This window comes from Mus musculus, chromosome X (genome assembly GCF_000001635.26).
Source record: "Mus musculus strain C57BL/6J chromosome X, GRCm38.p6 C57BL/6J".
NCBI classification, from domain to species: domain Eukaryota; kingdom Metazoa; phylum Chordata; class Mammalia; order Rodentia; family Muridae; genus Mus; species Mus musculus.
Window position 1 is genome coordinate 93,461,666 of NC_000086.7, and position 14,042 is coordinate 93,475,707.

Consider the following 14,042-nt stretch of genomic DNA (forward strand, 5'->3'; position numbering starts at 1 on the left):
GTATCTATTCTTTTGCTATCATCACAATGAACTACAAAGTCAAATGGAAATCCATGAACTCACTACTTTACATCCCATGTAAGACAGGACTTACAGAGAAGGTCATTTCCTCTTTGAAAATAGCACAGAAATCATGTTACCAAAAATAAACATTATTTTTAGAGACACTGATCAATAATTCTAATCTGCAGTCATTCATTACAAACTTGAAGATAAAGCAAGGACCGAGCCTTATACAACATTAGTTAGCTGTTACTACATCAACTGAAATTTAGACAGAGAAATCTAAAACGTAAAAGTACTGTACCGCAAGAGTAATAAAGCAATCTCATTTATCATAAGATTAGCAAATCTAAAATTCTTGTGCCTTAAAAGAATTAAAATTATTTAGGAAAGGATGCTTCAAGAGGAGTATAAGTTTGGAAGAGTAACTATTAGCAGTTGGAGAAACATTTTATTGTGTCACAGTGTGTTTTAAACAAAGACAAAACAAATATAAGATATAGGAAAACTGTTGGGGTTTCTGGAGCATTTGTTTTCCTTCTGGATACTTAAACATCTTGGTTGGTTTCCTGCTCCAATCTGGTGTAGAACCCGACCCGACAAGCTAAGCAACTCCAGGTGGGAGAGATTTCAGAGCTTGACATGGGCTCTTCCCCAGTTAGCCCATCTGCAAGTCGTCAAGCCTCCATGCAATTAACTATCTTATTTACAGCTGCAATGAAGCAAAGCTCAAGGATTTAGCAAGTACTGCTGATCTGTGTCTGCCTCTTCCTTGCACTTGCTTCCAAAAGCTGCTTTGTTTTGATTCAAAAAATGCAAAACATCTGCTGTTTGTCCAAATTAACTTAAAATAATTACTTTTAATTTAGATAAAGGATGTATTTTCCTTCAGTTTCAAGGTTTCAGAGTTCTGCTGCCTACTCATTTGCCAATGGCTAGCACACTTTTAACACTGCAGTGAAATAAACTGAATTGGCCAAGTTTCAAGTTCTGATCCAAGGTCAATGATACATTTTTGGCAGTACTTCTTGACAGAAAGGTCTCCCTGTCATTTTTTTAAAACGTCTGATATGGAAAGACAAAAAAACCACCAAACAAAAAACAACAACAAAAAACTAAAAAGCACCTTTGTCAAAAAAAAACAAAAAAAACAAAAAAAAAAAAAAAAAACAAAACAACAACAACAACAAAGAGGTGGGGGGGACGCTCATGTAAAGACAAACCTAATACTTGTTTGTTTAAGAGAAACCCAGGTATTGCTCAGCTTTAATAAGTGGGAGCTGGTAATAGGAAAACAAAGGTTACTAATTAAGGAGTTCTAATAAAAATATTTTGAGATAATGAGAATTTTTAAAAGAGTCCATTTAAAAAAAAAAGGTCAAGCACTCTAGGGAGGCAAAAAACAATTATTAAAGCACATTCGATTAAACATTTCTCAGCGGAAATGAAGTTATGAAAGCAGAACTCACATTACTAAAATTCTTTAAAGACATAAATGAAACATCTAGATTACCTATATATATTCTGTGTGTGTCTGTGTGTTCTCTAAAGTGTAGGGAAGGGCACTCTGTACTGTATTGGTTTCCAAACAAAATGAAAGACAGAAACAAAACAGAATAACTAACCGAGCCTTCAAAGACATTATCATAAATATTTTCAGTTCCACATGAAGGACAAAGGCATTTGAATTTTTCACAATCCTTGTATTTCTCTTCATCAGTTAGCTGTGCTGGACCACCAAGGAGGGCATCATTCTCTTCATCTTTGTGATACTGATGAACTCTAAATTGAGTGGAGTCAAGTCCTATCAAGCAAACAAACAAACAAAAATATTAAGAGTATTCATCCAAAACAAAATATCCCCAAAGTAAATTCTTACAAAAGAACGTTTTCCAAGTTTGTATATACACAGATAAAAACCACTTGAACTCAAGATCACGTGGACAAATTACTTCTCTGTTTATAAGAATATGAATCAAACAAGTAACTCTAACAACACAATGTAGAAACATGTCAACATGTAGAAAAATGCTCCAAAGCATTTCATAGGGTTTTTCTCCAGTTACATAAAAAACTCAAATAATTATATCCTGTTACTAATATATACTCTTAAAATATAGTGCAACCATTAAAACTGAAAACAGAACAAAAATCCCATTAAAGAAATTATGTTCGCTGCCATTCCAACTCCTTCAAATGCAGACACAACTGCAAACCTTGATTTCAATGCAGCGGTCGATTTCATCTTGGCTCAATAGTTAACAGCATGTATGTTGCAATCTAATTCAGTGGTTATAATTCAGTAGCAGCATCTTAGACAAAGTACAACATCATGTTCTCAGATGTGTCTGAAATTCACAAACTTAAAACATGTACAAAGTGATGGATCTACATATTTCATAGGCCCACATACACTCGACAGTCTTGAAGCCAAATGTAATTCCTACACTTCATTTGAGACAACACAATAAATAAATCTAGGTATAGTATACACTATCTTGTTTCCACCAACTATTTTAAGACATGAAACATTCTTATCAATTCAATTTTTCCCTGTCAAATTTCACTCCTTGGATTTATCAAACTCCTATGTTCTTGTTGCTCAGTCAAATGACACATAGTAATTATAAACTTCTTGAGGCAATCGATTTCAGCATAGCAAGGTGGCAAACAAAGAATAGATAACTGTGATATGAGCCTCAGTTTTCTCACCCACAAAATGGAAGTGTCACCAGCCACTCAGTTTTGAACTTCAAATGAGATAATATAAGGATAAGCCTAGTCCAGTGGTGCTTAATAAATATTAAATACTTAATAAAATCATACTTAACTACAACACAAAGTAGTAAACTGATACAACTTTATCTAGACTATATTCACATGAAACACATGTCTGTGCTACCCATGAAGTTAATAACTATGCTTCATAGAAATTAAAGTATTACCTAATATGGCATCATGAGAAAAAATTTTTAAATATTTTTTCAGAACAATCTAGATAATAAGTGATATAAGTTACTGTGCTATATGGTAATTGGCCCATGCCAAGGCCATCACTTTTAGTTTACAAGTTATCTGCCTCCTAGGAAAAAAAAGCAAACTATGGAGAATACACACCCTCATATTTAACATCCAACAGGATAGAGGAACTGAATGTGAAAAACCATATTAATAAGTGAGGTTGTTTATTCTCTACAGTAACAGATAAATGCTATTTCATTAATCTCTAGTTGTGAATACAAGAGGATATTCACAGAATATGTTGATGAATCTGCAGTTAGGAGTAAGCAAGCAGCTATAACTATTCTGACTGATAATTATTAATCAATTTCCAATGCTAATTTTAACTTTAAAGGGGAGGGGACGGGAGTTTTCTAAAAGGCAAGATTGCATAGTTAAAAACAAAGGAACAAAATCATGCTGGGTTGTACAGGTACACAACTGACCAGAGGCTATTCCCTAGTCCTCCTCTACCAGCCTTGGTTCACCTGGCACACCTGAGTACATGGAGGAGCACACTGGTAGCCTGCCAGCCTGCCAGCCTGAGGAGTTAAACAGAAAAGAACATGACCTATTTGCTACTTACAGAGGAACACCCAACAAACATCTGACTGTGAGGGAAAAAAATATGAAGCCTTATGCAGTATCTACTTTAAATGTTGACTTCCAGAAATGACCGTTATTTTCCCATGGCAGTGACAGGCAGGCTAGTTAATGACTTTGGCCTAGTTAATTGCTTCAGACTTATTCTCAGGCTGAACTGTTTTAAAGAAATAAGCTTCCACCTTGTATTCGCTTAGCTACAGTGCTTGAGAATTTTTATTAACACAAAAGCAAAATAAACTGCAATCGACTTTAAAATATCAAGCATGCAACATCCTTTGTACCTGCTACTTTAACATAAAAACATTATTAAACAAGTGGTTTTCTTGGGAGGAGAATTAAAGATGTAACAGGCAAACTGAAGGTTTACTCGTGTAAAGCCGACATACTATGCCATGTTTCAAAGGGGGCAGAGGGAGTAACAAATTCTTTAGAAAACTTGAAAACCCAGACTACAGCAAGTCCCAAACTTATTCAGCACATGAAGTAATTTAACCAAAGACTCATAGAATATTTCAAAGTTTTAGTATACTTGAAAGTTTCACTACTTATACTGGAACTTACTAAAGCTGGCCTCACAGGAAAAAAGTATCTAGTGCTGCCACCTAGAGGTAGAGATTTTGAATTTTAAGAATTCAAAATAGACCAGCAGCATAAAACTCCCTTTGTGTGACAACCCAAAATTAAAAGCTGTCAAAAATGCCTTTAAAGCACACTCTTTACCATCACACTTGCCCTGCCTGCATCTACGTTCTGTAATTAATATTAAACTGCTCACAGTGTGTAACCCTATGAAAGCTCAGCAAGAGATGTAAAACTGAAGTCCAAATTCCTTACCTCTTCTACCTACAGCTTTCTCTGAACAATTGGTTTCAAGAAACAAACTTTAAGTCCTGTTTGAGAAAGGAAACTTCTACTTCTACTAGACTGCCTTTAAATAGGTGACCTGAATCACTTGGTCAGGCAGAGAATACAGAAGGGGGTAACTTGAGTGGGCTTTGGAAACTAATTGTCTGGCAGATGAACAGCTGTGGTTTCCCCACAATAACTAGAGATGATGTATGGTTTAATTCAATCCTGCAACTTGTGATCAAGTCACTTGTGCTAAGACGGGAAGGACAGAGAGGTAGTAGAATGAAATTAAAATACTGTCATTTATAATTGGAAAATTTCTAGGATCTTACATTATTTTGGCAACAGGATCAAAGCGCTCAGTTTCACAGGCATATTTATAGAAAGAAGCATCGGAGGTACTGGGTGGGTGAGCATAGCAGTACAGTTTTTACTTAATATCGCCAGTCATAATCACACAATTTAACATTTGACACATAATTACTTTTTTCTACTACTGTCTTTTTAAAACCACTGCAGATGACAATGTTTTTTTATGCCTCTTCTCAAATATTTAAACTATTTATAATAAAGTCTTGTTTATCTGAGAAGTATCATGATGTATTTGATCAAATATTTCTCTCTTCTAACAAAAAACAATAAGGTCTCTTAATACAACTGCAAATAACTAGAGTAAGGCAGCTAATTCCATATACTCACACAAGTGGGAAAAAAGGGAAAATCTGGACAGATGAAATTCTAATTGGGTAAAGGAAGTAACTGGTACCCACAAGCAGCTGTTTGTAATAAGAGTCAGCAAGGATACTAGGGAAGCCAATTAATAGACTTGCTATTGTCATTCTTAAATAAAAAAATCAGCTGAAGAAGTAAATCATTTTCTTTTGCATGAATCTAGGCCTATAAGTATCTGGCCTTAGTAAAAAACAATATATGAAATGCAAATTTAGAATTTGTGAAAATAGAAAGAGGCAATGCTATCTCCATAAACAGCTGTGTATACAAAATGCTCAGTTTTATTCTAATAGTCCCAAGTGAAAATTAGGTTGAAGGATATTAACAACATAATAGGTATCAGCAATACTACTCAGAAATGAAAAAAATGGATACCAATACAAGAAACATGATAGATCAAAAAAATTACATGAAGTCAAAGAAATTGAACATAACAAGTACATACTGTAGAAAACCATTTACATACAATTATAGACTGGGGAAAACTTATCTATGGTGGTAGAAATCAGATAAGTATTGCTGCTGTAGGAGTGTTGACTGGGAAAGGTAGAAAGAATGGAGTAGTCAGAAGTGATAGAAATGCTCTAAAACCTGATTGTAGAGCAGTCCTAAGACTTTATATAGCCATTCCTGATTAAAAAAAAAAACATGTAACTCCTGCTTATAATAATAATAATAAAAGCACGTGGACTAGGAGATGTTCAGAGTTTATATTTCTAATCCATTATTTATACTGTTTTGGAAGAGATGACTCTCCAAAATCTCAACAGCAACAAATTCCTAGTAGACAACATTCATAACTTCAACTCAAATATGTCTTAATGCTACACTTGAGTATAAATTTTAAATTAATGAAATGTGTACAGGTTGAGTATGCCTTATCTGAAACACGTGGGACCAGACTGGGTTCAGAGTGCAGATCTAAAATTTTAACATATTTGCACATATATAACAAGATTCTCTGTGGATAATCTCAACACAAAATTCTTCTACTTTTCATATAATCCTTGTATGCATAGCCTGCACATAATTTTATGTAATACCTTTAATCATTTAACTATGAACTATCACATGAAAGCAGTTTTGATATCTTCCACCATATAAATCAGGGTTTTGGTTTTTTTTCCCCATATGAAATTTTAATTTCCGATAAACTGCTTATATATTATAAGTCTCCCTTAAGTATTTAATTACTTTTTTAATTGGGTATTTATTTCATTTACATTTCCAATGATATCCCAAAAGTCTCCCACACACTCCCCCACCCATTCCCATTTTTTGGCCCTGGCATTCCCCTGTACTGGGGCATATAAAGTTTGCGTGTCCAATGGGCCTCTCTTTCCAGTGATGGCTGACTAGGCCATCTTCTTCTGATACATATGCAGCTAGAGACATGAGCTCTGGGGAGTACTGGTTAGTTCATATTGTTGTTCCACCTATAGGGTTGCAGTTCCCTTTAGCTCCTTGGGTACTTTCTCTAGCTCCTCCATTGGGGGCCCTGTGCTCCATCCTATAGATGACTGTGAGCATCCACTTCTGTGTTTGCCAGGCACCAGCATAGCCTCACAAGAGACAGCTATATCAGGGTCCTTTTAGCAAAATCTTGCTAGTGTGTGCAATGGTGTCAGTGTTTGGAAGCTGATCATGGGATGGTTTTTTGAGGGTGGGGTGTTGGGTTTTATGTTTGTGTTTGTTTTTTAGACTGAAGGAAAAGAACAGTTAAACTATTAAATTATTCAAAGTAGGTATCATGGTGTCAGTACCAAAAGGCTTCTGACTGTGTAGCATTTCAGATTAAGGATGCTCAATCTATATATAGTAGTCCAAAAGTACCTTTACTCCTTCATTTACACCTGAGAATTGATAGAATTCCTTATACTACATAAGGTTTGGAAAATAAATAACAGAGCAATGATTCCCTAGCTCACAAAAAGACCTCTGCTCTTTCAAATATCCTAATAGATGGGATAAAGGGATCCAACGAGGGGTTAGGCTTCTATTCTAGTAACTTAGTAAGTTAGATACTTAGTAACTTAGTAACAGTAATTTTTAACTGCTTCCTCTTTCTCATTTTGTCCAAATTATGTTTTTAAGCAATAAATTTTGACATTTGACAGCAAAGTGGAACCAACAACTTACCACTTTAACCCTTCCTGTCTTATTTATACATATATATTTAATATACTTAAGGTACCTTAGTGTGATACATTTAGTTTTCTCACTATGTTTTACCCATTTTCCTATTAGCAAATTTTTATACTATTGAGAGCAAATCTATGACCTATCAAATGATAGGCAAGTGTTCTGCCACAGAGCTATACCCACAACCCGATTTTTTGTTTTCTGTTTATGGTTTACTGTTTTCTTGAGATAGAGTCCATGGTGGTTTGATAAGAATGACTCTTAGATTTGAATACTTTGGTCCCAAGTTGTTGAAACTATTTGGGAAGGGTTAGGAAGTATGGCTTTGATTCTTCAAAAGATTCACACCATTCTCAGTATGTTCTCTGCCCACTCTCATGGATCAAGATGTGAGCTCTAAGCTGTTACTCCAGCTGCCTGCCACCAAGCCTTTGTTCTGCCATCATAGACTCTGGCCCTTTCAAACTCCAAGCCCATTAAAGTCTTTATTAAGTTAACTTGGACATGGTGTTTTATCAGAGCAATAGAAAAGTAACTAAGGCAAGGTCTCATTATGTATAACCCATGCTGGCTTTAAACTTATGTTGTTAGCTTTCAGAGTGGTAGGATTACAGAGGTAAGCTACCATACCTAGTACATGCAACATAATTTTCATTGTCATTTGGGAAAGACTTAATTTAAATAATCTGCTTTCCATCACTTTGATAACCTTTTATTTTACATCTTTTGAAAACAGGCAGTGATGTCTACTAAACATCCTTACAACAGTGACATCAACTAATAATCACTTGGCCTGAACTCAACTAAAAGAACCCATAGCTCTATCTCACTTCTGTATCCTTCAAAGTCTATCATGATGCTGGGCACAACAGGCCTGACATTAAGTTGTTTAATGAATACAAGAATAAATTAGACCAGAACCAGGAGTTATTGGATAATGGTCTAGGAACAGAACCCCAGAATGTAAGAAGAGGTTCTCCAGCTTGCAAGATGTGAGGCTTGAAAATGACAGTGAAATATAGATGTTCCTACAGGAGCTTAATCGTGGGGAAAAAAAAGAAAAACAAATCCTTTGACAAATTAATACTTGAGGCACCTGATAGTGGTATCACTGTTTTACATGTATTTCATTCTGTCCCTTCTATCAGATTTTTGAGATATACTTCCTCAAAAGTGCCCAAAGCATTTCCAAATATTGTTTACCCACTACTGCGTTTATTTTTTGAAAAGTACTGGGTCTTATCAATTCACAAAAATTTATTTTCTGTAACATGAGTGGCATGCACTATTTTATCTTATAATATTTATTTTATTTTATTGACACGAGGTCTTGCTATGGAACCCTGGCTGGCCCAAAATAACCACCAACCTTCTGCTACTGCCTCAACAGTGCTAGGATTCACAGGTATATGCCACCATGACCAGCATGACCAGCTAGTGACATTTTACAAAGGAGAACATTTGCATTCTGCCTTATAGTAAGAAATATTTTCAGACATGAAATTCTCAATTCTACAAATATCAGTAATTTCACAGGACCAATAAGAAAACTGTCCAGTTAAAGAATCCTTAAATTCTAGCATTGACTATAAAGCAATGTACTTTATAGATGTTGTAAAACTCACTGCTCATTGAAGGAAAACATTAATTCTAAGTACAATATTTATGAAATAAAAATGTACTAACAGATGAAATTCTAAAATAAATTTTAGATTACCCTTACCACTAGTCTGGTCTTTGAGGAACTGAAGACTATCTGGATGTTTGAGCACACTTTGAGTAGTTCATACACAGGCTATAAAGAGCTTTCATTAGAGCTAGAGGGAAAAACCTACAGTCTAGATAACAAAAGCTAAGAGTTCCAAGTTTTAGTGACTATGTTTCCCATAGGGATATTGTATTAGAAGAGTAATACTATATTTTTTTCCTATTCACAGATGGAAAAAGAGTAAAATTTTACTTAAGTCCAATAGCAATAATCTTGCATATGTTTCAGAAAAATGATACACATTTTATAGTGGGATAATGAAAACCATTAGTTATTACAACAAATTATTCTCTTTCAATTCAACAGACTAATTCACTCAATTGTTTAACAGACTATCCTCTTTCTCCTTTTCACTAAAATGGCCTTCCCATATAGAGCATCTGGCCATGTAATATGACATCAGACAGACTTCAGGAGGCATCTTGATGGGAGAGAAATAGAGAATTTCCAAAGTGAAGCCACAGGATAAAACCAACACTTGATGCTTGCCTTTCATTCCAAGGAAAGTAGCATAAAGGCATTAGAGAAAGAAAAGGGTAGTTGAAAAATATACTTGCTTTCAACAAAAGAGACTTAAAAATAAAAAAAAAAATCAAGAACTTAATAATTCTCCTAAATGAAATTATACCATTATTCCTGATTTCTTTGTATTAACTAAAAGGACAAAGTATCAAACTTCACTAAAGTTTTAACACTGTTATACATTTCATTAATCAAAGATAAAAACTACATTAAAAGCAGGAGAATTATTTTATGTCTGTGATTAGGCAGTTGGAGAGCTTGTATTTTATGTATACATTTGTACACTTCAACTGATTTAACAGTGTCGGTTCACTAACTGCAGTTTTTTTTACATAAAGAAAACAGATTTAGAATTTTGAAAATAAATTACAGTAATTTTATGCCTATAGCTCGTACCTCTTAGAAACCCCATAACCCCTCGCACTCCCCTTACTGTGCCACTACTTCCACATCTCCTCCCTATCCCTCTCTAAAACCACAAACTCCAAGAGAACCGCTAATGGTGGGCTCAAAGCTCCGAGTGAACAGCCACCTTAATTTTTCATGTGGAATGGAGAAATAAAGGCTGCCAATAAAAGCAGTTCCTTAAGAGGGCAGAAGCAAATGCCTACTTTGCTGCCTAGTGCACACTAATGTTTCCTGCTGCTACTTATTAATGCAGAACTTCACATGAAGAAAGAGGGAACAATAAAAGGCTCAAATATGTGTTACTGGTAGGGCTAGCAATGAAGAAGATGGAAGAAGAGGAGACACAAGAGAGGAGTCTAATTACACAACTGACAACAACTTCACACATTGATATTATAAAATCCATTATCCATTTGGGTTCACCTTCTCATCACTCGCCTCTAGGGTCTGATTGAGGGTTGACCCGGATGCGTCAGAAAATAAACCTCTTGGGTTTTTTTGCCCCCCCCCCCATCAAATAAATAAATAAATAAATACCCATTATCAAGAGACCAATAGAGGAATAGTAGCTTTGAATGAGAGAATAGCAGCAGTTTGTCAATGGCTCAAGATGGAGGACTTCCATTGACTTCAATCAGGATGAGGGGTTTACCATGTGCCTTCCTTATCAATCATTGGCCACTGGCAGACTCAAAATCAAAGAAAGACAGAACAGTTTGCCTTTGGATCAGGTTACTTATTATATAGCAAAGGACAAATTGAAAGAGCTAACAAAGAGCTAGATTTTGCTAAGAGGGCACAAGAGCAAAGCTCCTCATGCTTGCATATCTACAGCACCTCACTCCTGGTAAAGAACATCTTCCAGTCTCTTAGAGCTATGCTATTTACTGCTAGGGAGCGAGTTTAGCACAGTGGTCAGAAGCAGAACCATTAGAGTCACATACAACTTAGTAAGAATCTAACTACAGCCCCGTACTTACTAGCTATATGATAAACTACCTTAGCTACTTTTCATATGCTTCCTCTTCTGTAAAATGGAGCTAGTGCAATATGCCTAAAGGAGGCTGTCACGATGACTGAATAAGATATGGAAAGTACTTCTCACAGCAAACACAGTAAGCACTCAATATATAACAGAAAAAAATGACACTAAAAAATCATGCATTTATAGTCTCCTCCTCCCAGCTGAGGATTTATAAACATCATCAAATACAACTCAACTTGGAGAATACATTATATGATTATTTTGGTAGCAGAATTTTATCTTCCTAATTATGTTTTGCTTAGGCAAATGTCAAAAATGAGTTTCCACTTCCAGATCAGACACTGATGGGGATAGTGGGGATGGGGGTGGAATGTGATCTCAGAAACACATTCGACACAGGCAGGATGGAATATATATGATTTTAATGAGCTTTGGAAAATCCAATGACATTCCAAAGACATACTGAATACTACCTATTCATAAATCCTATGGACTGAAAGAAGATGGACATATTTACACTGGATTTAGAAAGTAGCATGGCAGGTCAATATACCACCATGTGCTGAGCACTCCCTCTGCTCCAAGTCCTGTGCTGAGCATCACAGATATATCTTATCTCTGTCAAAGCAATTATATTCTATTACCTCTCCCTGCAAAAAAATAAATCAATGCATGACCAAGTTTCAGAGGCTTGTTAATATCTAAACCAGGTCCTAGAGATGCCAATGTCCTATGACACTGCAGCTCATTTTGTAGTCAAAATGAGAGAAGATTTTTCCAACAAATAGAGAGAAAATGAGCAACACATTATTTAGTGAACAAGGAATGCACAGAGTAGGAACAAGGTTAATATAGGTTGGAGTTAGAAACTAGGCTGAAATTGTCAGAGCCAAAGACAGTATGTCAGTAGCATTACTGTACTTGATTTATGGAGAATGAGGTACCATCTAAGGATTTAGCAGTATTTTTAAAATATTCAGCTTTGCTTACTATAGAATAGAGTAGGGACCTTAAAAGCAACATAACTATGTTCTGGTCACTTAGAATTGAAATGAGGGATGTTTAAGAAACACATTTTAAAGCAAATATGGCAATAATGACATAGAAGAGGGGTAGAACTGTAAAAAGAAAAAAAATCAAAGAGACATTGGTGCCTCGAGGTTAGCTGCCACCTCTGGAGATGATGATAAATTAAGAACCATCCAATTTCTAGATAATAACAGTGAGTCTAATTTTAGAAAATTTAAAGTAAAAGCTAAAAGTTAAAGTTGCATTTTCTCACTTTATAACAAAATACCTTTAGACAAGATGCAAAAAAATCATTAACCTCCTTATTAATGGAAGGTGACTAATTAGACCTTTAAAAATGGAAGCACTGTGACCATATAAGTACATAAAATTCTTCCTTTCCTCAGCACTCAGTGAATATCACCTGTAGGCCCAGACTTACAAAGACAGCAAGTACGTGGAGCTCACATTCTGGTGGGATAGATGAGGCAAGCAACTACAAAGAACAATAAAAAAAGTAACAGACACACTCTTGCTTCTGCAAGCAGGGATACTAACACACACAGGAGGAATATGCATATCACTACTACTTTATGCAGCTTTTCATGAATTTGGGACACTTACCTAGCCATAATGCAATGAGTACAGCATCAATTCCATCTATTGGCTCACAGATCCGAGCCACAACAGGGTGGATCTGCTGGGCCAAGTAGTATTGGGTGTCGATGGCTAAATTGTCAAGTTTCTGCAATTGTTCTGGGGCATAGGCCCTCTGAGTTGCAGTGAGGTTTGACCCATCCTGAAAGAAGACACAGCATAAAGTTGTAAGCAACTCAATCACACATACACTTGCTTAATCAAATAGATGAACAAAAGTTTCAATTTTATGTCCTTAGTTCCAAACACCAAGAAGTCTTGCCCTGTTAAAAATCTCACATGTATCATAGACTAGAAAGACCAAGAACTTTTTGGTCTCAATCTTATCCATTGCTTGAGAATGTAAATCCAGTGTATTGTGCTCTTTTCTGTCAGGATAGGAAACCAGTAAGATGACACTAGCTAGATTATAATCCTACCTGCCATATCATAAGAAAAAATGAAGAAAAAAAAAGGAATGAAAATACCAGTGACTATTAGTCTACTGAGAATGACTTTTTTGTTTTATTTTGTTTTTGTTTTTGTTTTTTTTTAATTAGGTATTTTCCTCGTTTACATTTTCAATGCTATCCCAAAGGTCCCCCAAACCCACCCCCCCAATCCCCTACCCACCCACTGCCCCTTTTTGGCCCTGGCGTTCCCCTGTACTGGGGCATATAAAGTTTGGAAGTCCAATGGGCCTCTCTTTGCAGTGATGACCGACTAGGCCATCTTTTGATACATATGCAGCTAGAGACAAGAGCTCCAGGGTACTGCTTAGTTCATATTGTTGTTCCACCTATAGGGTTGCAGATCCCTTTAGCTCCTTGGTTAATTTCTCTAGCTCCTCCATAAGGGGCCGTGTGACCCATCCAATAGCTGACTGTGAAAGACATGACAATAAAAGAATAAATAACACTCCTTTTATCCTATTAATGCAATTACTTCCAGCCACAATTCCAACCATAGAAGCATGTAGCCTTTCCAAAAACTGTGTGACAAAATAAAGCCTTTGTCCTTTGTTTCTTTGGGGTATTTTATCACAGTGACAAGGAAAGTAACTGATTTACCTACACAGCAGCAGTACTCTAAAGTCAAATACCTGACCAGTGGAAGGGGTAAGGAGGAGGCTGATCTCTCCTCAAGCAAATGAAGGTGGGATAGATACTCTTCTTAGGGGCTACTTGTTTTATACTTTAAACTTGTGAGATTCGACTTAATTAGCTCACATACAGCTCTGTAGTGATGTCGCTGACATCTGTGAATCAAAAAGTCATCATTCTACTGGACCAACATCCAATGATTCACTCCACTCTTCCTCTTGACTGAAACAACAGAATTTAATATTCACACTAGTAAATTATAACTATTCACAGTGCTCAG

General features: G+C 35.8%; 1 protein-coding gene across 3 annotated transcripts in view; it reads right to left on the bottom strand.

Moving 5' to 3' along the window:
- The window catches only part of Pola1 (polymerase (DNA directed), alpha 1), a 327,622-nt gene that overhangs the window by 156,900 nt on the left and 156,680 nt on the right, over window positions 1–14,042 (bottom strand). For all 3 annotated transcript variants that reach the window (XR_003953001.1, XM_006527905.4, NM_008892.2), the window contains 2 exons: window positions 12,648–12,822; window positions 1,629–1,807 (listed from right to left, as the gene is read on the bottom strand). Coding sequence is in view for 2 of the 3 variants with exons in the window: in XM_006527905.4 (XP_006527968.1) it covers window positions 1,629–1,807; window positions 12,648–12,822 (354 nt within the window). In the remaining variant the exon portion in view is untranslated. The remainder of the gene's footprint in view (window positions 1–1,628; window positions 1,808–12,647; window positions 12,823–14,042) is intronic.